The sequence below is a fragment of the Anopheles nili genome, chromosome X, assembly GCF_943737925.1.
Source record: "Anopheles nili chromosome X, idAnoNiliSN_F5_01, whole genome shotgun sequence".
NCBI classification, from domain to species: domain Eukaryota; kingdom Metazoa; phylum Arthropoda; class Insecta; order Diptera; family Culicidae; genus Anopheles; species Anopheles nili.
In genome coordinates, this window is record NC_071293.1 from 7,791,398 (window position 1) to 7,815,478 (window position 24,081).

The 24,081-nt window shown below is 45.3% G+C and overlaps 5 protein-coding genes across 5 annotated transcripts; 3 read left to right on the forward strand and 2 right to left on the reverse strand.

The window, feature by feature from the left end:
* Positions 1-41: 41 nt before the first annotated feature.
* Positions 42-7,852, forward strand: LOC128728850 (E3 ubiquitin-protein ligase UBR1). Its single transcript, XM_053822498.1, has 11 exons — positions 42-117; positions 214-316; positions 581-970; positions 1,798-1,967; positions 2,112-2,300; positions 2,476-2,726; positions 2,801-4,495; positions 4,574-4,685; positions 4,795-4,923; positions 5,168-6,073; positions 6,203-7,852. Exons 3-11 carry the CDS (start codon positions 583-585, stop codon positions 7,850-7,852), a joined length of 5,490 nt encoding a protein of 1,829 aa, XP_053678473.1. The 5' UTR covers positions 42-117; positions 214-316; positions 581-582.
* A 1,372-nt stretch (positions 7,853-9,224) lies between these two features.
* Positions 9,225-11,021, reverse strand: LOC128728284 (rRNA N6-adenosine-methyltransferase METTL5). Its single transcript, XM_053821904.1, has 3 exons — positions 10,677-11,021; positions 10,352-10,575; positions 9,225-10,280 (listed from the first exon to the last, which is right to left on the reverse strand). Exons 1-3 carry the CDS (start codon positions 10,941-10,943, stop codon positions 10,124-10,126), a joined length of 648 nt encoding a protein of 215 aa, XP_053677879.1. The 5' UTR covers positions 10,944-11,021; the 3' UTR covers positions 9,225-10,123.
* On the reverse strand, positions 11,017-11,605 carry LOC128728285 (SOSS complex subunit C homolog B). The gene is made up of 3 exons (XM_053821905.1): positions 11,549-11,605; positions 11,292-11,446; positions 11,017-11,205 (listed from the first exon to the last, which is right to left on the reverse strand). Exons 1-3 carry the CDS (start codon positions 11,598-11,600, stop codon positions 11,017-11,019), a joined length of 396 nt encoding a protein of 131 aa, XP_053677880.1. The 5' UTR covers positions 11,601-11,605.
* A 670-nt stretch (positions 11,606-12,275) lies between these two features.
* On the forward strand, positions 12,276-13,844 carry LOC128728804 (uncharacterized protein C6orf136 homolog). The gene is made up of 6 exons (XM_053822451.1): positions 12,276-12,520; positions 12,621-12,788; positions 12,870-13,027; positions 13,102-13,323; positions 13,391-13,460; positions 13,521-13,844. Exons 1-6 carry the CDS (start codon positions 12,383-12,385, stop codon positions 13,635-13,637), a joined length of 873 nt encoding a protein of 290 aa, XP_053678426.1. The 5' UTR covers positions 12,276-12,382; the 3' UTR covers positions 13,638-13,844.
* A 3,151-nt stretch (positions 13,845-16,995) lies between these two features.
* Positions 16,996-22,474, forward strand: LOC128728282 (stromal interaction molecule homolog). The gene is made up of 6 exons (XM_053821902.1): positions 16,996-17,047; positions 20,513-20,685; positions 20,918-21,266; positions 21,367-21,539; positions 21,611-22,178; positions 22,380-22,474. Exons 1-6 carry the CDS (start codon positions 17,020-17,022, stop codon positions 22,472-22,474), a joined length of 1,386 nt encoding a protein of 461 aa, XP_053677877.1. The 5' UTR covers positions 16,996-17,019.
* Positions 22,475-24,081: the final 1,607 nt, after the last annotated feature.

Sequence of the window (24,081 nt, forward strand, 5' to 3'; positions counted from 1 at the left end):
AATTTGACAGATGTTGCAACTTGCGTTTCATTCGTTCTTGGCCATAATCCCAATAGACATCGTTTAATCGTTTCCATCTTTTCGTCGTACTTAGTTTGCTCATTGTACCTTATGAAGGTGAGGACAACGGAAAATTGTCTGCATTGCTGTCCTCAAAACTGATTCATCAAGTATTTTCTCTGTATTAACCGACTCTCAACCTTTTTTCCGCAGTTTGATCTATTTCGAAATAAGGCCATTGAGTGACTATAGCAAATACTGAGTGTGAAGCAAAATCCCTTTGTGAACAGTGAAAAAAAAAAAGAAAAATCATTAGGTACGCAGTATTTCCTTGAACCAAATCCGTCTTTCTCACTATCCAGGCTATTATTTGTGCATCAGTTCGTGCATAATTCGTTCATAAGCGAAGCAATATTCTTCAATAAGCCTTACTGACGAATGGTATACGTCGATCAAAAGAGAAATAGTTTTCACTTTCCTTTGCTAACGTCGTCGCGCAGAAAGTGTGTGCTCTTGCCTATCCACCATGAAACTTTGTTTTCCTCATTTTTCCTTCTTTTCCTTAATTTTTCCTCTGCAGACATGTTGGACTCCAACACTCTAGACCAGCAGTTCGAAGATTGGGAGTTTCGCTACGCCTCAAATACACTGGACACCGAATACATTGGAAATTATTTTCAAAGTATTGCTGGAAAATTCATGCAATTGCAAAATAACCCCAATTTAGGATTTGGTGAACAACTGCGAAGTGCACAAGATACTGATCCTGAATCGCAAGGGTTTCTGACAGGAAATTACCAATTCGACGAGCAAGCTGCTCGTGATGTTACCATTCAGCTGCTCAAATTATTCACATGCGGCCCAAATTACGATGATTTTTTACAGAGTATAAAACAGAGTGACACCGTTTTGTCTGTATGTGGCCGCGTTTTCAAAATCGGAGAGCCAACTTACAGCTGCCGAGAATGCAGTAAGTTTCGCATATAATCATTGTAAATTAAGTGTCCCTGTGCCAGTCTTTGCGGCTTCTAAATCATATCAAAACCCCGCTTTTTGCTAGAACAATCGGTCATGGTTTCACGCTATATGTGTTGACTGATTTTTATCTCTTTGATAGTATGTTGATTATTTCTACGGCATTGCAAGCTCAGAAACGTCTAAACATTACGAAAGTAACAATCCAACGGTTGCTTGGCTGGCTCGCTATAATATTACGTATTGTAAATGAAATTCATGTAAAAATTGCGATGTTGAATGTTTCCTAAAAGATTTTCTGCGCTTGTAGTGCCTTGGAAAAACAGCTTTGAATGCATTAATTATTGTTTATGTTTAGATTGATTTAATCATGAATTGAGATATAAATACTTCGTCAGCTTGTTTTCGTTTCTTTCGCTTCAATTATGAAATGCAAAATCGGTCAATAGTTACCGTCAATTGTTAATGTTTCCAAAAGACTAATACAGTTAACCTGAACCTAAAGTTATGATAATATTATTCTTCGAGTCAATCTGCGCTATGTCAGTATTATTTTTTTAGATTAACTTGTTTGCATAACATACCAAATGAAAACAAATGCTTAAACGAACATACGAAGACACAATTGTGTCTGAAGATATTATAAGTATTTGCTAACTCACGACTAAGCCCAATCTCATACTTACTGACATATCCTCCAAATCGATTACTCCAATTACGATTTTGTATGCCATGATTTTTTATATATTTTGATACATTTGACCAATCAAACAAAAAATCCCCAGTAGTTGTTTGTTTAATTACTACATTTTTATTTTTTAGGCATGGATCCAACTTGCGTCTTATGCTCATCGTGTTTCAAAAAGTCCACGCATCGGAATCATAAATACAAAATGGCAACTTCCAGCGGCGGTGGTTGTTGCGATTGTGGCGATACCGAGGCATGGAAGAAAGATCCTTTTTGTAAAGATCATGATGTAAGTAACCCGATTGTTGCTTGTTTTCGAATTGCAACAACTTTAACCTTTTGGGTAATGTACGGAGAATGATTAAGAATGTCGTAAACCATTAAATATTTCGTTTTACTTTTGCACGATATGGTTCGCTTCTAGCAGAGCATTTCCGACCAAAAGCAGTCGCAAAGAAAGGAGCCGTTGTCGGACATGGTTAAGAAACGCTGTGAGTTAGTGTTTAGTTCCACACTCAACTTCTGCATGCATGTGCTGCAAATGGATGTAACGGGATGGAACTGTCCCGAACTTGAAGATGAAGAAAATACGCATTGTACTATACTGTACAATGACGAAACACACACTTTCGAACAGGTAAGAGTGCTCAAAAGCTATCGGTTGGTCAGAAACAAAAAATAAAAGAAGCAGGCTGATTTATGTTCAAAGTTTACAAATGTCTAATCCCAAATTTCGTTGCTCTGTGTTTCTTTTTGACTTTTCTATGTGTTGCTGCTTTAAATTTCTATCTCACCGATACGTTGGCATGCAGGTCATTCAAACGCTTACCTCGATAGTCAAGTGCCACCATAAGACAGCGATCGAGTACGTAACCAGTATTGACCGAGAAGGACGTGCCGTTGTAAAGTTTGCCTCATTCGAAGTGTGCAAGAAGCTAAAAGAGGACATCGAAAACAAAGCGACACGATCGCCTCTAGCGGGCAGAGCGTTGCCCCTGAAAGTGACCGTAATGCACCGAAACGAGGTTGCCTGCCAGCATTTAGCCATGCAAATACTCGGCTGGTATGTGTATCCCCAAACAGTCTGTGCCGCGAAAGCCTTCTCGCGAAATGATTATTCGCTATTTGCCATTGCAGGTTACAGGAATTCCTCACCAAACATTCAACATTCAGAAGCATATTCGCGGCCACGATCACCAAACCCCACGCGATGTACAACCTGAAGCACATCCTTAACAACGATCACAACCTGTGGAAGTCGGCACGCAGCTGCTGGCACCGGTTGCTCATTTCGGGCATGCTGATGGAGTACGACAACAAGAAAATCCTTGCGCAAACGTTCACCAAGCTGTATGCGTCCCTGATGCAGGACTTCATCCGGGACGACCATTACCATTCGTTCTCGATCGTGTCGCTCAGCGTGCAGCTGTTCACGGTGCCAACGATCGCGCACTATCTGATCGAGCAGGAGTCGGCGTTCTTCAAGCTGATGCACACCTACTTCTCGGAATCGATCGAGAAGCACATCAAAAACCGCCAGCTCGTGTTCGCGAAGAACACATCGACGACGAACGCGTTCAAGCGGGCGGCCTACATCCTGATCGACTTGAAGTACTTGCTCAGCTTCAAGCCGGAAAAGTGGACGCAGGAGTTGCGCACGGGTTTCGTGCACGGTGTGCAGCTGTTGGTAAAGCTGCTCAAGCACATGCAGGGCATGGACGCGGTGGTCCGCCAGGTCGGTCAGCACTTGGAGTACGAGCAAGAATGGGAGACGGCATTTACGCTTCACCTGAAGCTGTCGCATCTGATCACGCTGGTGCTGGAATGGTGCGCCACCGATCGGATCGTGCTGGTGAAGGTCTACCGGATGGTGCTCGCCGCGCTAACCGAGGTGAAGTTCATCGTGCACGAGTCCGAGATGGTGGTGTGCGAGGTCGCCGATCACAGTGCCTCCTGCCTGACGTACGAGGTGCGATCGAAGCCCGTATCAGTGCACCTGCCCCTAACGCGCTTCCTGGCCGGGTTGTATACCGAAATCGAAAAGTACGGGCTGGCGTTTGATACCATCGCGTCGAGCGTCGTAGATCGACCGACACCGGAGCAGATCATCGAGCCGGTGCTTTGCGCGCGCACCATGATGTCGCAGGTACACGCAGGGATGTGGCGCCGCAACGGTTACACTCTCGTCAATCAGCTCTTTTTCTACCGTAACGTCAAGTGCCGGTATGAGATGCTGGATCGTGACATCGTCATTCTGCAGATTGGCGCGTCCTTGATCGAGGCGAACGAGTTCATCATCCACGTGCTGAACAAGTACAAGCTGCTGCATTGGCTTGAGAGCGAGGAGTTTGACAAACCGGCCCTTCCCGCGGATCCAGGCACGTACGAGGAAGACCTCGTGCGCCAGACGGCGGTGGTGGTCGAGGAATTTCTTGAGCTACTCATTACCATCGTCGGCGAACGGTACGTGCCGGGTGTTGGTGATGTGACCGAGAACGATCGCATAAAGAAGGAGATCGTCCAGCAGCTCTGCATCAAACCGCACTCGCATTCGGAGCTGAGCCGCGCCTTGAACGAAGACAATTGCAGTGAAATCACCATCGAGTCCGTCATCGATGATGTTGCCGTGTTTGAGAAGCCAAACATCGCGGAAAAGAAGGGCGTTTACAAGCTGAAGCCGGAGTACTACAGCTGGTTCAACCTTTACTTCTATCACTACAGCAAGGAGGATAAGTCAAAATCGGAGGAAGCGCAATGGAACCGGCAGAAGGAGAAGAACGAGCTTCTCTGCTGTCCGCCACCCAAATTACCAAAGCTAACACAATCTTTTAGGTGAGCTTACGTTTGCGTTCAAGCGGTACGTTAATTTAACATGTTGTTTTGGGTGTGTGTGTTTTTTTTTCTCCTTAGCATAATACCCAATCTGCTGCAGTGCGACGTTATGCTGGAAATAATACGCGTAAGTCTTACACGAGCACTTGATTTGAGATCTACATTCTTCACCGAAGGACAACTGCAGCGGGTATGTATAGTAACACTTTTTTTTATGCTACAGCCTAGCGTTGTTTAGCTGTAACAATCTGCTAATTGAGTTTGCAATATAATACTCAATCAAATATGCTTCGTTTTAGGTGCTACATCTGATTGGATATGCCATACAAGAGGAGGAATCAGAGAATTATCCATACCTTAAGTTTTATGAACAAAGCCAAAAGATTGGTCTCCTTACTTTGCTCGAGGAACTTGCTAAAAGCCAGCGGGTAAGCTAAAAACAGCAGAAATATCTGTACATTAGATTGAAATGTGCTCTATGAAATCCATCGTTTGTTTCCTTATTGTAAAGGTTTTCTTCGTTGTTTGAAACCCTTAATGGTTGTTTAACAAAAACAGTTTGATGCAAAAGTACAGATTATATTCCATATGTCCTTATGTTAAATATGGTTGAAAAGAAAGGCGATTGAAAAATTAATGTCCCGGTATCCTTTTTGTTTTTGCCATCTCAAGGTTGAGTCTCAGCGGGACCTGCTGCGATGGGTCATTCAGCGTTACAAAGCGATGGAAGCAAAGCGGCAGATATCGAACCGCACCGACAACGATAAGGGCGAATCCAGCGGCAGCAGCGGCATGACGATGCTGGAAATGGAGCGTCACGAGAAAGAGCAGCGTGCGAGGCTAGCGGCCACACGCCGGGCCCAGCTGCTGGCGCAAATGCAAAACGCACAGAAGGTGTTCATGACCTCGAACGCGAAAATGTTCGAGGAGGAGGGCGACAAGGATGCAGAAGCGGTAGGCGCAGAACCAGCAAAAGATGACGTCGCAGATGATATGGAATGGCAGGAGTCGTGCGTTCAATCGCAACCTGTGTGTCTTGGCCCGAACCGCCAGGCTGCCCGGCCAGCAGACTATTCGTCCCTGCGTCACACGTGCATCCTGTGCTCGGAGCAGTCCTCGCTGGCCACAGCCACCAACAGTTGTATGGTGTACGCCGCATTCGTGCAGCGCTCGAGCGTGCTGTCCCGCTACCAGCAGACGGATGAGCGCGGTTCGCTGCAGTTTATCGAAACCAAGACGCACCCATCGCCACACATCACCACCTGTGGGCATGTGATGCACGTGACTTGCTTCGATAAGTACTTCAACAACGAGGTGATCAAAGAACACCGTCGACCGTACCGGAACCGGACGCCCATCCTGTTCGACATCGAGAAGCGCGAGTTTCTCTGCCCGTTGTGTCGATTTTTGAGCAACTGCCTGTTGCCGCTGGTGCCACCGCTGGAGGGCATCAAGACCGTCGATGGCCTACCGGTGGATGCGCAAATCGTGAAGGAGTTCGGGTTTCCCTTCTGGTACACGTTTATGGCGGACTTCACGAGATGTGCCAAGGACGAGCATGAGCGTTTGCGGCAGCAGGCGCTGCTGTTTCAGCAGGAGCTGAACGCGCGGTCGGAACAAGCCGCCGAGCTGCCGGACGATCAGATGAACGTCGAGAATCCGTGGCCCGAGCACGACAACGATTCCGTGTTCTCCAAGGACACCGAGGAATTGTCCGCGAATTTCGAGGAAGACGATGATACGGAAAGGATTAAGGATTACGGCCACCTGTTGACCATCCTGACGAAGCTCGAGGAAAGCTATCCGTCCGTGGTGCTCAAATACGACGACACGGTGCGCGACCGGTACTCGAAGGACCTTATGTTCGACGAGATAACCAAGAGCTCGTTGTTCAAGTTCTTCCAGGCGGTGGATGCGTTCACAACGGTCCCGCAGACGGCGAAGGTGTTCTCCGACTACCTTGCCACCTGGCTGTCCTGCTCGTACACGATCAAGTCGCTCGAGATGTTGCTGCGCGTGATGGAGCGTCCGCTGGGCAGCGAGTTATCGATCCGCTACTCGAGCTGCCTGCACGGGCTGGTGCGCGTGTCCTGCGTGCTGGGTCTAATGCTACCGTCGGGTCTCCTGCAGCGCTACCTGATGTTCTACATGGTCGATCTGTACGAGACACTGTTTGGGAACCAACCGTCGTCGTCCTTCTTCGAGTGGGACCTCTTCGGGATCCTCAACACCTGCCTGTTCATCACCCGGTCGGTGTTGTTCACCTATGTGCGCATCCAGCGCATACCGCGCGGTGACGAACTGGATCACGCCATTGTCCAGGCCGTGTTTCTGGTCAATATGCTGCGCACCATCATCACTTCGTCGGCTGGTGTTGGTCTGCTGGACACCCCCGCGGACGGTGCTACCGAGCAACCGAGCGAACCATCGCCAACCGGCAGCAAACCGTGCGACGAGGCGGAAGCGAATCTGCTGCAGTTGTACAAAAAATACAACATCCACTACCAGCCGGAAGCGAAGCAGGGAGCGTCGACAAGTGCCGCACATGACCGACGTCTCTGTAAGGAGCTGGTGCGTGACATCCGGACGCAGAACCACACGCTGCTGCGTTGCTGCTGTCTGCTGTTCCACAGCATCACCGATGTCGAGCTGCCCAAGTGCACCGACTGTGGCCGAGAGGCGTCGGACCACGACTACCAGCTGATGGTCAACTATCTCGGTTTGCAGGCGGATCCGCTCGCTTACTTCAAGACCGGGGACGCCTCGCTCGAGTTCACCATACGGCTGGCGCAGTGTAACGTCGAGCAGATCGAGCGCATGCGGCAGATGCGCCAGGGTCAGCTGCTCGGTGGCCGCGCCCTGTTCCAAACGGCCCCACCCGTCCGTCAGCTCATCGAGCTGCCGGACGATTACAGCGATCTCATCAACAGCGTGTCGCAGTTCACCTGCCCGAACAACATCCGGGACGATTCCCGCAACCCGACCATGTGTCTCGTGTGCGGCGATATTCTCTGCTCGCAGTCGTTCTGCTGCCAGAAGGAGCTGGACAAGAGCTCGGTCGGTTCGTGCACGTACCACACCGACGAGTGTGGTGCCGGCATTGGCATCTTCCTGCGCATCCGCGACGCCGAGATACTGCTGCTGGGCATCAATAAGGGCTGCTTCATAGCGGCACCGTACCTGGATGAGTACGGCGAAACCGACCAGGGGTTGCGCCGGGGCAATCCGCTACGGCTGTGCAAGGAGCGCTACCGGAAGCTGCACATCACCTGGCTCAGCCATGGCCTGCACGAGGAGATTACACGGCGTAATGAAACGCAGCAGACGCTATTTGCCACCCAGTGGCACAATCTGTAAATGGGAGGCGTCTGTTACAGATAGGTCAGGGTGTTTGTCAGCGCTAAGCGAGGGATTTTCGGTACCGTATATGCGCACCTCAGTTTTTGTACATTGGCATGTATATATTTAGAAAGAAACGGCGGGAAGCGTGCGGTTTGAGAGCAGGTTTACTGTAAGGCGCTGGTTGGTAGGCACAGCATAAGGCGCTGTGTGCAACCTGGGGTGGGAGGTAAAACAACAAACAAAAACAGGAAGTATGCTCAAGTTGAGGTTGAGAGTCAGATGCGCTGGATGTTGAAAAAGGGCAAAACCCGCACTGCGAAATTTGACGCGATACAACTAAATTTATTCGTTAATACGATGTAACTAAACAAAGCAACAACAACAACAACAAAAAACAGTAAAATTGTTGTGTCAGGCGGCATTGTTTAGGCAGCTTGATATGGAAGGGATGACTAAACCCGCTAAATCACTTTTCACCAAATTCTCGTTTTACCGCGTCAGACAAACTAACAGAGGAGATATAGATGGAAGGACAAAGAGTGTGAGAGCAGAGAAGAGGGAGAGGGGGCGAGTGTGGGAACGTTGAAGGTAGCAAGGATATGTGGATCGAGTGCAGAACTGGAAGGATAAGACTGACGAAAAGGAAGAGAACATAAATTCGCACAGGTTTATCGGTATTTGTTAATTGTCTCTCTTTTCCTCCGTGCGTCTGAGCTCTTGCGTTCTATCGTTTTTGTTGAGCATCCTTAGAATCGACTTATTTATTGCGACGTGCTTCCGGCCGCTGCGTACAATATGGGCCGCTTGGGAATCACCGAGCTCCGTAGCCTACTGTGTAAGGTGTTCGAGTTCGCAGGCTGTACTGCTTGTTCGAATCGAATACTACATCTTCGATATTTTTGTCCCTTGTAAATGATGCGATGGCACGTTGTTGGTTAGATGCATCAGCTCTCGGGACTCCCACGATGCCCCATAGAATAGGTTAGCTTATTCTTACGATAATCCGCCGTTGACGATTAGCACTTAAACTGCATCTGTTTTTTTTTGTACGACACGCGTCCATGAAAGGAATTGATGTGGCGGGATATGTCATCGGTCGAAATAAGATTAATAGCCAGTTCATTAACGCCATGCAGGAATCCGCCGGCCGGGAGTAAGTGAAGTGTGGAAGCGTCTGGAACAAGTCCGGTAATTGGCAAGCTTTCTGGCTTCTAGCCGTTGTTTATGATACAGTATAGCCAAATACATCGGGTGGTGCCTGGCCCAGCCTTGTCCATTCGATGTTCGATCTTGTTTGCGTGGTATAATAAGAAACCATCTTTCGATTTATCTCAAATTTTTTTTCACCTTTTGCAATATATTTTCATTTCTCAAATTAACCCCCGCGTTTGTGTGTATTAGATATTATTTTTATTTCATATCGAAGGCACATGCCCGATAGCAGCTTACGCGTAACTATAGTATACAAACTGAGAGCAAACAAATAAAGAGAAATAGAAAACGCCAAACGGATTCCTAGTTACACTACACGTTTTCGAAGGATGTGAACGAGCCAACAAATATCATACCGGACGTCTAATACAATACATTCATAGAACGGACGAGTCTTGGTAAACTATTTTGACGTAAAAAATGGCAAATTCCTTGAAAATTGCGTACATTCGTATTTTATGGAATCTAATGCGCGTTTTTTTGGCAAACATACTGTCGCTTTTTAAATCCACCTCGGTAAATTTGTTGCAATGGTTTGTGAAAGGGCCATAAATTTGTATGTGTACTGTTGACGCGCGGAACTCGGGTTCGGCCACGCGAAGGAATTGGCCTTCTGAACCTTAAGTCCTTAAAATCCGCTAGTGTCACGGTGCACGGTGTCGGTCTACCAGCTTATGTATTCACCGTTACAACTGCTTCCCAATTTTGATCTACTGCTAAAGTTATCTAAACCACTTTTTACCATTTTTTTTCTTCCCTGGTCTGGTTGAGCTGCCATGGCCGGACGTTGCCAAATATGACGTTAAAATGCTGATATAAAAATGCTACGTTCGGAGTGACGTACTCGGGGAGTCAAGAACTAACGTATTGCAATGGCTTGCGCCAGGGAACCGGTTAGTCCTGCTTCCATTACAACCTCGGTGTTGGTGATCACGACAAAAAAGGCCGGAAAAAGGGATAGTGTGACAGTCACGAACGATTCAAGAGTCTGCTACTGCTGACCAAGATAGCTACGCAGCTGTAGCGTTGGTTAAGTAACCATATTGACGTTTTCTTTTCTGTTGAAGCAATAACCTAATCCTGCTTCGGAACTTCGAAGCGCCATAAATCTACCGCAATGTCTTTTGATTCTGCTCTATGGAAATGGTAAATCTTGGGAAGATTGAAGCGCAGCTGCGCGAGTACCAGCCCTGGCACCTTCCATTCCTTGCCTTTCTTCTTGATGTATTGTCTAATGAAGGGAAACAAGAGGCATTTTACATTAATATATCCACCAGCAGCCCATTTAGAATTTCAGCATACCTTGTCGTCGTTTTGTGCATCGAGTAGATAGCTCCACGCGACATTTCGGTGGCAACTTTGAGAAAAGCGACGTCAATGCCGTTGTTCTGCTTGGTACCGAAGGGCGGGTTGAGTATTACTGTGTCGAAGGAGTGCTTGGGAAGATTTTCAGGCAGCTTCAACACATCCGCTTCCAGGGAGCTGATGTTATCCAGCTCGATACCTTCACAGTTGCATTCGAAGATCTGCACACAAAAAAACGAAAGCCAACATACATGCATGTTAAACGATAATTGTTTGGCGTTTTACGATCGTAGAGGCTCAAACCCTCATGGCTTATCCTAACCTCTAGTGCGTTACTATCGATGTCAACGCCCAGTACATGCTTAGCACCGAGCAGAGCCGCACCGATAGAAAGTATTCCAGGGCCACATCCCAGGTCCAGCACATCCTTGCCTTGCATATCCCCAAATTTAGTTTGAATCGAATACAGTGCTTGAGCGGCGATGTGAGACGGAGTCGAATATTGCTCCAAATTTATCTTCGGATAACCGAAGTCGTCTATCATCTCAAGAATATGTTCAAGTTTTCTCAGCTTGATGCATGCCGCCATTGCTGCTGTTTGCTGTTGTTCGTTTTCGCGTTCCGCTGAGATGCCGTAGGGTCACACTATACTTATCTTAACCTCAGAATTTGGGTACACTGGTGTAATGAATCGACGGGTTGTCGTATCGAGGCAGAACCGGCAGAATATTGTTACCGAATAATGAATCCTGAGGCACGAAAAACCCAAACGATTGATTTATGGCTTGACTCCAAACTCCCTTCGAGATGCTTTGATTGGTTTCGTTGGACTGGCCGGTGTTTGATGCGTACTGCGTCATGGAAAAAAGAAACTTTATGTTCGACAAAGCGTCATATATGTCATACATGCATAAATATGTCATGTATGTAGTCTTACTTTTGGTAGCTGAAATAGCGATGAAGGCGTATAAAGACTGCCAAATCCAGGGGAAGATGTATAAAGGCTGCCAAAACTGGGAGTGTGCGAATTTACTCCTTTTTGTAGTAGTTGCTTTTTCATCTGGATATCCTCCAGAATTTTTTTAGTTACGTCTGTAAGAAAAATAAAAAAAATATTATAAACGTTTACACACAGCTTGTTAAAACCAACCCTAATATTTAGACGAGTTCAATTGCTATTTGTTACCATCATACCTTGGTTAGCAGATGAGGGAAAAGCCATTAATGAAGTGTTTTTGAGCTGCATGAACAAATGTTACAATTTTAACGTGTACACACACTCTATCATACGATAGTTCAAACAAATTTTTATATTAGTCCACAGATTCTACTACACAATTCTATAGATTAAACCATGTATACAATATAGCAATACGCATTGTAACATAACAATACGGTCCCTAATCAGTTATATTTCGCCGACATAGTATTCGTCAAAATGTGAATATATTGACGTTAGACCTCTCATATACATCACAGCAATCGCTGATTTGCCATATTAGACCACTCTTCCACTGCCATCATCTTTAGACCAAACCATATGTGTTGATAGAGGGCATTGCAACTGGCTCATTTCAAAGCTACATCACTAAAGTTAATGTAGAATAGTAAGTCTGGAAGGATTTGAGCCTTTTTGGCTGTTTATCTGCATTATAGTCTAAAGTCAACAAAAAAAGCTCTAAATTTTTCAACAAAGAGATTTAGGCGTTGATTTGAGATTTATCGTCAAAACTATAGCAAAAAAACCTACTATGTGCTAAAATTGTTTAAATCGGTACCATCGCAATTCGTCTCAATGTAAATAAAAATCTATTAACAATTTCGTTGACATAACAAAACGTCAACCTCAACGACAGGCTACCGTCGATTTTCTCCGGTGTGCTTTGACATTGCGATAGCTAGGAAAACATAATAATACTAAAATAAGGGAATGCAGAAATATATCTGTGCGGTTGTTAACGGCAAGACAAATTTAGTGCATACTTTCTCCATTAAATAAAAATTGTGAGGCCGAACCGATTGAAAATCATGGCCAACTATCTACGCACTGTTTCACTTAAATACCGATCATTGGGAGGATTTTTCGTTTCACGGCCTTACACAAGTGTGAGCGACTACAAATCGCATCGGGCCTCCTTAGACGAAGTCTCCAAAGTCATTTCAAATGTATGCCTTTTTTGTCGAACTTACGCCGTCTGATCGATATTGCATAATAATAATATCTATTTTCACTCTCTTCCTCCTAACCTCAACTCGAAAAATACAGAATCTATGCAGGTCAGGTGCTATACGACTGCAAGCATTTGCTCTTAATGCATTTGAATCCGAAAACAAATGTTCATCATTCAACAGTAAAGCAGAATCGTCCGATTTGAACGCATCCATTAGGGATGCAATACATTTCTGCTCTGACGCTGGTTCGTCTTCAACGCAGGTAAGATCATTGCTTGAATGAATCTTTGCCATCCTTACACAATATTTTAATAAATAACATGCACATGATTCGGTATCTTAGGGTTCATCCAAAGAAAACCAGCCATCGGAAGAACAACTTCATAGAGTATATAATGTGCTATCACAAACTCTACCCAAACTCTTCATTCAACCTCTGGACTACTCTATCTACAATCCCAATTTGATATTCGAAAATAATATCCGCGGAATAAGAACAGAGTAAAAAAGCCAATCAATCGATTTTATGAATCGGGAGAACCCCAATGAACGAAAAAGCATCATTTTCATTTCAGAGGGCTGTATCACTACGTGAAACAAATAGCATTGCTACGGACGGTAGGTCATTTGAAGTTCGCTTACGTTACCTTCGAGATATTAAAAATCACTAAGCATCCAGAGGACAATACTGTGAAGGTGCGATGGCGCATTCGCGGGATTAGTGCGCTAAAAGTAATGCTTCAGTTTTGGAAATATAAATTGTGGAAGTTGAAGCAAATTTTCGACGACCAGGAGTCGTAAGTTATCAATGAAATTTAAGACTAATAGCGAACAGCTTTAAGAAAAATGTTTTCTTTCTTGCAGTTGGTACGATGGCTTTTCGGTTTTGTACGTTGGTCCAGACGGCTTAGTGTCCAAACATGTTGTAGATAAGGTATGGGTACAATATTGGTAATATTGTTATAATTCTTAGTCCGATAATTATTCATTCTAGATTATGCCCGATGATGATAGAGTAAAGGCTCCTCCGAAAACAATTGTTTCACCAAAGTTGGCTTTAGTGGTTGGTCTCACAGCAGAAATTTCACCCATAGTATGTACGATGAACTAGTAAAGGATAGCTTCGAGTTCCGAACGAACTACGCTGTTATTGGAGGGTTGGTTTATTTTCTGCAATAATTTATTAAATGACTTTTGCTGGAACAACTAGCCAGCTTTGTATAGTCACGATAGATTAATGCTATTTGAAGCTGTAGAGCCATGTAACAGCAAAGCAAAAAAAAATAATTATATTTTGATTAGTTATTTTTAGGGAAAAATTAAATAAATTAGACTTGAAAACATATTTTATTGCTTGAATAATTCATAATATGGCTAACTAGATCCTATTATTCAAGGTAAAAAACTAAAATGAATATCATTTGCGAGTTTCGAGTATTATTATGGTAAATGCAGATGCATTGACTTAACTATCAAGAGGTTGTCAGAGACAGTAAGTCAAACGCAACAATATTTCCTACGATCAAGCATTGCATTTATGAAACTATAAATCGTGAAAAATAATATACGAGATCGAATAATAAACATTCAACCGCCGAACAGCTGTCAGATCGGCCGACTGAACGTTTATCTGTCAGAATGAAGATGTTTTCGTGTTCCTCCTGCGTGTGAAGCTTGCATAACCTTGAATCCATTCCCCTTTCTATCGAAAGATTTTGCACATTTCCCAATTTCTCATTTGTTTTTGGTTGGTTCCCTGGCATTTCCTATGTAGGTTTAAGTTTCAACATCCTAAATGCGCATTGTCGAAATAGGTGGTGTTATGGTAAGTACCCAATTGTATGTGCTACCCTTCGCAGGTAGAAGTGTTGGCACGTTTTTTTTCCTCCTTTCGTATTGTTGGATGTGCTACCTGTCTTGCTCCAACGTCACTGTGCTTGTCTCGCGAATCCAAGCTCGCTCTCTTTCGCACTCGGCGCCCGCAGTCCAAAATATTCTTCATTTCCATTAACGTTCATCGTCGCGACCTGCCGGGATGTCAACGAGGAACGGGGCAGCGTGTAGTTTGTGTGTATTTTTATCGTGGATGATTTCGTGTATATTGGCTCATGAAATCGGTACGCATGAAATGTACGCGCAGCAAGGATGACACGAGCAGGCTGCCTAGCTTAGTGTGCGCGTAGCAATATCGCGAAGGTTACTGTTGTGTGTTTTTTTCCGCCTCTGCCTTAGTAGTATTTTTGCTGTTGCAGCAGCTCAACTGTGCGAGTTAATAGTTATCGCGAGCGTAGCCGCACAACGCGGAAGAACGGAACCGATTGTGCGATCGTAGTGTGCGGCCCTAGTGAAACCTTGAACACGCCACCGTCAAGGTGGTTGCTGCGTGTGACAGCATCGTAGAGTGCGAGGGCGAACGGGTCAACGGCTGAATCATATTGTTCGCACCTTCGGTGCCCCAGTGCTGCGCATCCGGCTCAGAGTACGTGTGCCAAGCACAATTGCATGGAACTCTCACGGTCGCCCCAGGCGGGTAAGCGTGTATGCGTGCGCGCATATCCGATGACAGCGCAACAGCAACAGCAAGCTGAACTCCGTAGCCCACATGCGAGAACTGGTTGGCTCGCAAATAACGATCCGTAGGAGCGAAATCGCAGCATAGCGCTTCAATCTGTCGATCGGCGTACCAGTGCACTTGTCCCTCATTCCGTGGGCATTCGCTAGGCGTTCGTAGGAGTGAACAAACAAGCATCGCACGGTCGCGCTCTCACCGTACCAGTGCGAACGTACCGTAGCGTGAACTTTGCAACACATTGCAACCATCTGTGCCCGCCGTCATTCCTGCGGTGTAACACTTACACGAGCCGCCATCATCAGATGGCCGGATGCTGCCCTGTTTGACAGCTCCAAGCTAAAAAGCAGCAATGAGATTATCACGCCCGTCCGGAGTGTGCATTTGATAGCAATCGTGAGTAATCAATTCGCGCTATCGCGCCGCTATTCCGTGTCAATTTTTTTCCTTCGCGTTCTTTATTTGCTCGCGCAAAACTTTTGGCGCTCGTGTGCCTGTGCGTGTGTACGGTTGTGTGTTCGACCAACGTTGGCTCAGGGTACAATTGCGCTCCGATACGGTGATATCATTGCTTTCGCGCCTGTGAAAACAAAACGCTATTAAACGTCGAAAAGGGACAGCAAGCAAAAAAACAAAGCATGCACCAACGTGCATATGCGACGCCAAGCCGAAAATAGGCGTTTGTTGTTCCAATCGCGCGCGCTCCATAGGCAAGCTCTCCCTGCTGCAGTGACCCCAGCGACCGTTGCGCCGTGGCCGTGTTCGTGCAGTTCCACTCGCCAGCCATCGCTGGCCGAACCACAGTGCCAAGACAAACAAAGCCAACGTGAACGGTTCGTCGTGCCAACAGCATCACACACCCACTCGGTCCGCCTGGAAGATTTGTTTTGGCGCACGAAGCGGCGAGTGACCTCGGATGCTGATCGACATCACAGGCAAGCCGGCCACTCGTGTGAGACCCGTACGGTGGTGCGAGCACCAATAGCTACAATATCTGATGATTCACCTTTTTGGCGGAGCCATATGTGAGTAACGGGTGTCTCGATTGGCCGCTAACCAGTGATGCGTGAAAGCCACACACCATTCGGCCCGGGTGTGAGTGTGTTGGCTCGGGGTTCCGTCACTATATCGCACGTTCCGAACTGACCCGCAAGCGAGCTGTCCTTTTTTGGGGGTGTTGAAGTTTAGCCACATTCAACGTGTAACCGCGGTGGTGAACGTATCGAGGATAACACGGTCTTTTAGTGTGTTGCCGGTTGCGGGGTGATCGAGAGTTCGAACTCACGGGAGCAGCACCCATTGCGTGAGACCTGTGCACATTGCTTGAGGATGTGTTGGGATGTGTTGCTGCCAAACATCTAATTGTACGCTTTGGTTTCTCTTCCACCAGTACGAGATGCGATATCTAACGAATAACTTCAACGCCTTCGCCTGCTGCTGTTCGCTGCTGCTCCTGCCGCTGGGGAGCCTTGCGGACGCAGATCGAAGCGGTGCCGAAGTACCGGCGAAGGCACCCATACAACACCAGCACCAACAACACCAGCAACACCAGCAGCACCATCCCCAATCAGCCTATCAAGCTAAACCCAATCAACCAGCCGTTCCGGAACCACCCTTACAGTACCACCACCATCAACAGCAGCAACTTCCGAGCCACTACCACCAGGTGCCACCCGGCCCTCATCAGGATCCTTCCGCTCTTGCAGCACCGGCTAACAAACCGGCCATGTCGGCGGAACGCGCCACATCCGTTGGAACCGTCTCCAGGCAGCTGACTGCCACGCCGACTTTGGGTGGGAACCAACAACAACAACAACAACAACCGCCATCGTCCCCACAGGTCGGATCCTTGCAACAACCGCAGCAACAGCAACCAAGCCGACCGCTGGAAACGCGCAACTCCTACACCGTTCTCAGCCAGGCGATGTCCCAAGCCGTCCACCACGAGTTCGGTATGTACCGGAGGGTGCGAGCTTTTCGTGGCCCCACCTTCTCCTTTACCCACCTAACGCTTCGATGATGCGCCACGAAGGAAGCGTCCTTCCAGGCTTGTTCGTTGTTGTTTTTTTTATTCTTCCCTATTTGCAGCTCAGCCCAGCGCATGCCTTTTTCCTGCCAAAGCGCGTTTTGATACCGGAAATCCCGGGACCCCTTATTGTGTGTTTAATTCCGTTTCGGATATGCTCCACTTCCAGCGCATTTCCAGGACCATTTGTTATAACCGCGCGCTTCTTATCTGTGTACACAAGTGCTGCGTCTTTGTGGAGACAAAGCACGGGGCGGAGAGGGGAGCGGGGAGGGGGGGGGGGTGACTTTTTTGTTGTTGTTGTATCGATTCTCGTGAAGTAAATGGACTACAAATTGATTTTTGCTTTGCTCCGTAAACCGGGCGATTTTGCCTTGCTAATAATACTTTCCAGGAAAAAAAATCGCAGCAGGTGTTTTAAGGCGATACTTTTGAGATAGATAATGTATTTTATCAAAATCTAAGCGTATTTTCTGGAGCACATTCCTCGAGGGCTTGCTCCTGTAAATAATTATATTATGATATATTTCATCTTTTTAACTTCCGGTCCGAGTTCCTTTTTTGTCGGGCTAAAGCATCAAAGACTGGATCTTGGGAGGTATCTAGAAATAGGTTTTTATTCTATTTGCATTTAGTACTAATGTAGAGTCGTTGCACAATTGTGTTGGTTGTGATAGGCTCACAAACTAGTGAAGATACGAGTAAAAAAAAGCATTTTTTTGAGTTCACACTCTTGGTATTGAATTTGATGCACTTTTTTTAATTACAAAAAGTTTAACTACGAATGTTCAACGTAGCCATATTTCAGAATTGATTAAAAAAAAACAAGATTAGAAATAGTTTAGAAAAGGCGGAGTACATTGACAATTGGCAAACAAATAACACATCATGCTTACTTATCCGCTTCAGTACTTAACTTCGAATGTTTAAAAAACGAGATTAGGAATAGTTTAGAAAAGCCGGATTACATTCAAAATTGGCAAATATGTAATCCGCTCAATTATTTAACTTTTAATGCTAAAAAACACGAGATTATAACACGAGTTCAGAAAAGCCGGAGTATATTCACAATAAGCAAAAAAAAAACTACAAATCATCCTTACTCATATGCTTCAGTACTTAACTTCGAATGCAGCTTATGCGACACCTAAACCAGCTTGATGAATATGTGTGTGCGGTTGTTTCGTTGTGTTTGAGTGTAATACAGCATTTATGGACACGTTGCTTCCACGGTTCAGGTCGACCGTTCCTCATCTAGCGCCGTAAATCGTTCCCGCTTTATAACTAATATTTTTCCCCATTAAGGGATTTGAATATTCCAGGGCTGGTCCCTAAATGAATTCTCATTAGACATTGGCTTCCTCCAGCGTTGTCGATGTTCGTCGAAGTAAATGAAGCTTGTTTTGCCTGCGGCACTTAAAGCTAGATCATTAAATACTGGCCCACTCTAATGAGTTGTTGAAACGTGCTTACATAAACAGCACAATACCGGTCATGCCAGATTACAGAAATAGATTTTTTTCAAAAATGTCTATATTCAAACATGCACTAGTTTAATGCTGTAGAGACGTTTTTCTTAGTTAAGCATTAGAATCGTATTATTTCTATAACAGAATTGAATGTTCTATGAAAAATGTTCGTCCTCAAGGATTTCTCATACTTTAGAGACAATTAAATCAGCATTAGATACGAATTATTTCGATAGCGAAAAAAAAATTGGCATGCATTGATGATGCACATTTGAAAAGAGAGCAAAATTTATCAAAGCAAATTCATCCACAATAACGATCTCCAGCATGTTTCAAACAGTCGACATCTGCACTGATCATGGTAGAGGCATGTTTGTTTATTCAGATTGAATACGTGCTTTATCTGTGTGCTGGGATTATAAACTGTTTAACTTTAATTACCTTGTGTTGACTAAAGGTAAACTTACGGAACGTATTTCACCCGGGAAGAGCTCACAGAGGAGTGTCGTTAAGAGGAGTAGGTGAAGTGGTTTTATATTGCACTCCCAGTAGCATATCGGATAACCTGGGACAATAGATATTGTGTAGCGTAGAGTTTAAGTTGCTTTTTTTGCGCGGAACGTTTGATCTTCACGCTTGGTGCTTACGAATATTAAATGATAGGCGATAAAGTTTGGGTGTTTGTGTTTGATAAATTTAAATTACTTTTTATGCGAAGAGTATCTAATTTTAGATCGTCCGTATTATAGAATACGCTAGAAATTACATTTAACAGATATGGTTAACAATTTGAACAAAATTTAAGAATATGTATCATAAATACCCAACTAAAGATGATGTATTTTAAAACACTATTTAATTAAGATAGGAAGTATTTGAAAAGGTCTCAAACGTGTGCTGTGCCTCTGCTACTTACGCAAGATCAGCTGTATTATGTTCCAACTCAGAAAACTACGCGATGGAATGAAAAACGGTGTAGAGTTGCAATATAAAAGTAAATTTTACATGCAACGGTACGTTTACCTGTAGACCGATTCGCAATTTTTTATTTAAAGCTGATTAAAATGCTGCAGTCTCAGTAATCGTTCTTTCCAAATCGTACACAGTTAATGCAAAACCTTGTGCGTTAATACGACTTACCTTCAACTACAGGCATCCGAGTTGCAGTTGCTCGCGAGTAGGTTAAGGTAGCTCCCGATAACAGACAATTAAAAAATGATTGAACATAATTAAAAACCCTCCAGCTCGATGGGGGTTTTGGATATCCACATTGACAATAATAGCTCTTTCCTCAGCAGAAATTTATCGCCTGCATTCGCAAGTGCGAGTTGTAAATTATTTCCTGATTTTTGCAGCCATCGTCGTTCGAAGAATGTTTAATATTTCACTTATATTCTTCACCCCATTCATGCGTTAACCGTTTGCTCATAATTAAATGTTTCAATTCATTTTTACAGAAGCTTCAACTGTCCTAAATGCATCGCAAGTTTATCGATATATGCCCGTACTTAATTGCTCGCAGATCGTCCTTTAATCTCGCAGCCATTTAGTTGGTTGTTTAAATGTTAAAACTTACAGCTGTTAATCGTACCGTTGCTAAAGACAACCCACAACTGTTACAGCAAACATATGCTGATAAGATTGATGTTTCTTCCCCGCTATTTCCGGTTTTGATTCATTTAACATGCTGATGCTGAATGTTGTTTGTAAGACGTTCCAAACAGAAAGAACATACCAAAAACAAAAACAGCATTACTGTTCCATCTATGTTGGTTATTTTGTTGATCGCCAAAGCTTTCCCCCCCTTTCGGTGTTGTTCGCGTGTCAGTTTCCCCTGCCATCAATTTGCCAACCAGTTGTATACAAAGTAAAAGAACGAAATGACTGACTTAAATCCTAAGATTTTTTATTCCTAATTTCAGGAACGTACGGCAGCGGGGCGATGATCGGTGGCGATGCCGGAGGTTCCTGCGCCATCGATGACATTGACTGTCTGGCTCATCACGACCAACTGGGCATGGAAGCAATTCGATCGTTGCATCGCCAGCTCGACGACGACGATAACGGTGATATTGATCTGACCGAATCTGACGACGTAAGTAAATGACGGATCCCGGCTTACTTTCCCCATCCTTGGCCATAAAAGGACGATGAGAATTCGCTCCTCCGACACGTGTCACCAGTGCTGCCGTCGATTACTGTACTGCTGGTTTCGTTTTTTTTTTATCACGATATCTTACACCTCCATTGTGTTTGCTGGCGTTTTCCCAAAACCCTTTGCTAATGATTTTCTTTCCCCTTCTACCCGCGGGCAACCATGGGTTTAGTTCTTGCGAGAAGAACTCAAGTACGACTCTGGCTACGAGAAGCGGCACAAGGCGTTCCACTTCAACGACGACATGCACATATCGGTGAAGGAACTGTGGGAAGCCTGGTTGCGCTCCGAGGTGCACAACTGGACGGTGGACCAAACGACGGAGTGGTTGGCGCAAAGCGTCCAGCTGCCACAATACGTGCATCTCTTCCGCCTGCACAAAGTCACCGGGAAGGTGTTGCCGCGGCTCGCGGTGAACAACATGCACTACGTGAGCAATGTGCTCGGCATCAAGGATCCCATCCACAAGCAGAAGATCGCCCTCAAGGCGATGGATGCGGTTCTGTTCGGTCCACCGCGCGGTATGCGATTTTTGTTTTGCGATTTAATGCGGAACACCTCCAAAACCCAAGCGTGATATCTAACGCTGGATTGTTTCGTGCCCTTTTGCACATCCTACAGAAACTGGCACGCGGTGGAAGGATCTGCTGCTCGTCACGCTGCTGCTGACGGCGATCATAGGCAGCTGGTATGCCTATCATCAGAACAAGAGCGCCAAAATACACATCCGGCGCATGGCGAAGGACGTCGAGGGTCTGCTGAAGGCGGAAGTCGCACTGAAAGAGATGCAGAAGGTAAGCCTAAACCGGGACGAGCCACCGTGCGGTTCAACAAGCCACCTAACCATTGCCGTTTCGTTTCGTAGGAGCTCGAGCAGGCACGCATCGAGCAGGAGAACGTCGGGAAGGAGAAGATGGACCTCGAACGGCGGCTCCGGGAAGCGCCCACGCTCTCCTCGTCCAGCTCCGATCTGGAGCTGCAGCAGCTCAAGCAAGAGATCGAGGTGCTGCGATCCGAGCTGAACCGGGCCGAGGTGGAGATTCACGATCACTGTTGGACGCCCCCGCAGGGCCTCCAGAACTGGCTGCAGCTCACGTACGAGCTCGAGAACAAGCACCACATCCGCAAGCGCATTATGGCGGAAAAGCAGCTCGAGCAGGCACGCGAAGCGTGTGAAAAGCTGCGCAAAAAGCGTTCGAGCCTGGTCGGTGCGTTCGTCTCGACGCACGGCAAAAGCATCGATGACGTCGATCGCAGCATCGTCGAGGCCCGGAATGCCCTCAATGACGTCACCAACGATCTGCAGGAGCGGATGCACCGATGGAAGCAGATCGAAACCATGCTCGGGTTCAGCATCGTCAACAACAGTGGCATCGCGCACCTGGAGAACTTGCTCTACAACCGTAACGGTGTTGCCGGCAAATCCTACCGATGTGAGAACATTTTCTTTCCCGTTTTGTGTCACCCTTCCGGTCAAGGAGGGGGGCGGGGGCTTTTCTCGGTTTTCCTCTTTTCCCGGTTTTCCCTTTTTATTGCGTTGGAAGAAGCGCCACTTATCGTGTTTCGTGTTTTTTTTCTTTTCCATCCATCTTTCGTCCGCGTGCCTTCCGTCACCCACGGCCACACCCGAGCAGCCCGTCTGTCGAGTAGTCAGGACGATCTGGACGATGATTCCGTGCAAGGTAAGCCGATCAGCTTTGACAATTTTTCTATGTTCGCGTCGGAATAATGGCGCCATCCACGCAAACGCGACGCAGACTGCATTTCGATGCGTGGGTGTTTCCCGAATGCATCCCCGGATGTATGCGTTCGAGTGGCTGCACGACACGTCCAAATGTTTTAGTGTTTACTGTTTTATCGTTTTTGCGTTTTTATTTCGTTTCGTTTACTATTAATATTACCTTTATTATTATGACTATATTTTGTATTCCGTATTGAGTTGCTATTAGGCATACTTCTGTTTTGGAATTTTTTAATTGTATGTTTCATGTCAAAATTTCCCACCCCTCCAAGCCCGTATGTCTGTAACTCGTATCCCTAATTCGGGTGGGTCTGTTGCGGGACCTGCTGTTGAGAACAGTCGTTAGGCACATATCCTTCTATCCCTCTGCTGCTGTTACTATGTTTGCTAGGATAATAGTTACATACGTCACTTTATATATGATGTCGTCGTGTTGCTGTTTGATCAGGCACACACAAAATTAAAACATGTTAATTAATGAAAAAAAAAACGCTTCTAAGCAACATGTATCGACGGATTTGCAAACTTGTACGTAATGGCATAATTTATCTGTTACCGTAAGACGATGGAAAGTTTATATGTTTAATGTGTAAGAACCTCTAGATTGTGCCGCCGATGCTCCTATGCGTACTAAAGACACTATCACTCTCTGTGATGTTGAGAACGGTTTAAAAAAGCTGTAGCGTGTAAGACAATGCTGAACGCGTAACAGGCGAAGCAGAGAAAACATCAGAGAAAATCAGTCATTAATGTATAGCCCTATCCTACTCCTCCGAATTTATTTCCTTCCGCTGCTCCTCACCTAAGTTATTCATGCAGTTTTAACAAACAATATGATACAATTCAACCCCCCACCGTTTCGTGTACACTGTTACACAAAGTTGACATGTCTTTTGTGCATTTTTAAAATGTTTTGTTGAGTGTATTTCCTTCTTGCTTGCTTTCTTGTTCGCCAAACGCACCAGTATCGTTCAGAGAAACGCGAAAAAGGCAAAAAATGCAGTTTTGATTTTGTTAACTCTGCTTATCAACCAAACGTGTGTTGAATAAAGTGATGAGGAATTTCGCTCACACATCGCAATCAAAAATGTTTATTACACCAATCAATAGGACAAAAAGGCAACAACCCGATATTACGCAGCTATATTTTCCAGTTAGTGTTTGCTAATGCCTTGAATTTTTGATTTGGTTGACTTTTTCGTACTTACTTTATCGTTTCTGACGTGTAGCTCATGTTTGCCGATTTTCAAGCTATCCTTCCTATTTGCATCGATTTGTTTCTTTGGAAATTTTGGCGTATTGTTGATTTACTCAACTCTACAATGATGAAACTAGAACAGTAGAATAATGACCTTTATTTATATCGTATTTCAATCCTACCAACTGTCGAAGTAAAGCGTGAACATTTCATGCCCAAAATGCTCAAGTACGATTGCTATACTTCGATTAACTTCCCTTTTACTTTACTTATTACATTGATGAATAGACCAATCACGTACGTAACTTTTTTAAACTGTAACGCTCTTATTTATTGATTAATTTTTTTCTTCAACTTAATTTTATATCGCGCAGTTTTCTGCCATATTTCGAGCGCC

Coding starts and splice junctions, on each gene's coding strand:
- LOC128728285 (XM_053821905.1), bottom strand. CDS start 11,600: ATGCAGCTCAAAAACACTTCATTAATGGCTTTTCCCTCATCTGCTAAC. Junction 11,447..11,548: donor TCCCTCATCTGCTAACCAAG/GTATGATGGTAA, acceptor TTTTTCTTACAG/ACGTAACTAAAAAAATTCTG. Junction 11,206..11,291: donor CGCTATTTCAGCTACCAAAA/GTAAGACTACAT, acceptor TCCATGACGCAG/TACGCATCAAACACCGGCCA.
- LOC128728850 (XM_053822498.1), top strand. CDS start 583: ATGTTGGACTCCAACACTCTAGACCAGCAGTTCGAAGATTGGGAGTTT. Junction 4,686..4,794: donor CCGAAGGACAACTGCAGCGG/GTATGTATAGTA, acceptor GCTTCGTTTTAG/GTGCTACATCTGATTGGATA. Junction 4,924..5,167: donor AACTTGCTAAAAGCCAGCGG/GTAAGCTAAAAA, acceptor TGCCATCTCAAG/GTTGAGTCTCAGCGGGACCT.
- LOC128728804 (XM_053822451.1), top strand. CDS start 12,383: ATGGCCAACTATCTACGCACTGTTTCACTTAAATACCGATCATTGGGA. Junction 12,521..12,620: donor TCTCCAAAGTCATTTCAAAT/GTATGCCTTTTT, acceptor CGAAAAATACAG/AATCTATGCAGGTCAGGTGC. Junction 13,028..13,101: donor ATCCGCGGAATAAGAACAGA/GTAAAAAAGCCA, acceptor TTTTCATTTCAG/AGGGCTGTATCACTACGTGA.
- LOC128728282 (XM_053821902.1), top strand. CDS start 17,020: ATGTCCCAAGCCGTCCACCACGAGTTCG. Junction 21,540..21,610: donor CACTGAAAGAGATGCAGAAG/GTAAGCCTAAAC, acceptor TTCGTTTCGTAG/GAGCTCGAGCAGGCACGCAT. Junction 22,179..22,379: donor TGCCGGCAAATCCTACCGAT/GTGAGAACATTT, acceptor ACACCCGAGCAG/CCCGTCTGTCGAGTAGTCAG.
- LOC128728284 (XM_053821904.1), bottom strand. CDS start 10,943: ATGGCGGCATGCATCAAGCTGAGAAAACTTGAACATATTCTTGAGATG. Junction 10,576..10,676: donor TCGATAGTAACGCACTAGAG/GTTAGGATAAGC, acceptor TTTTGTGTGCAG/ATCTTCGAATGCAACTGTGA. Junction 10,281..10,351: donor ATGCACAAAACGACGACAAG/GTATGCTGAAAT, acceptor TCCCTTCATTAG/ACAATACATCAAGAAGAAAG.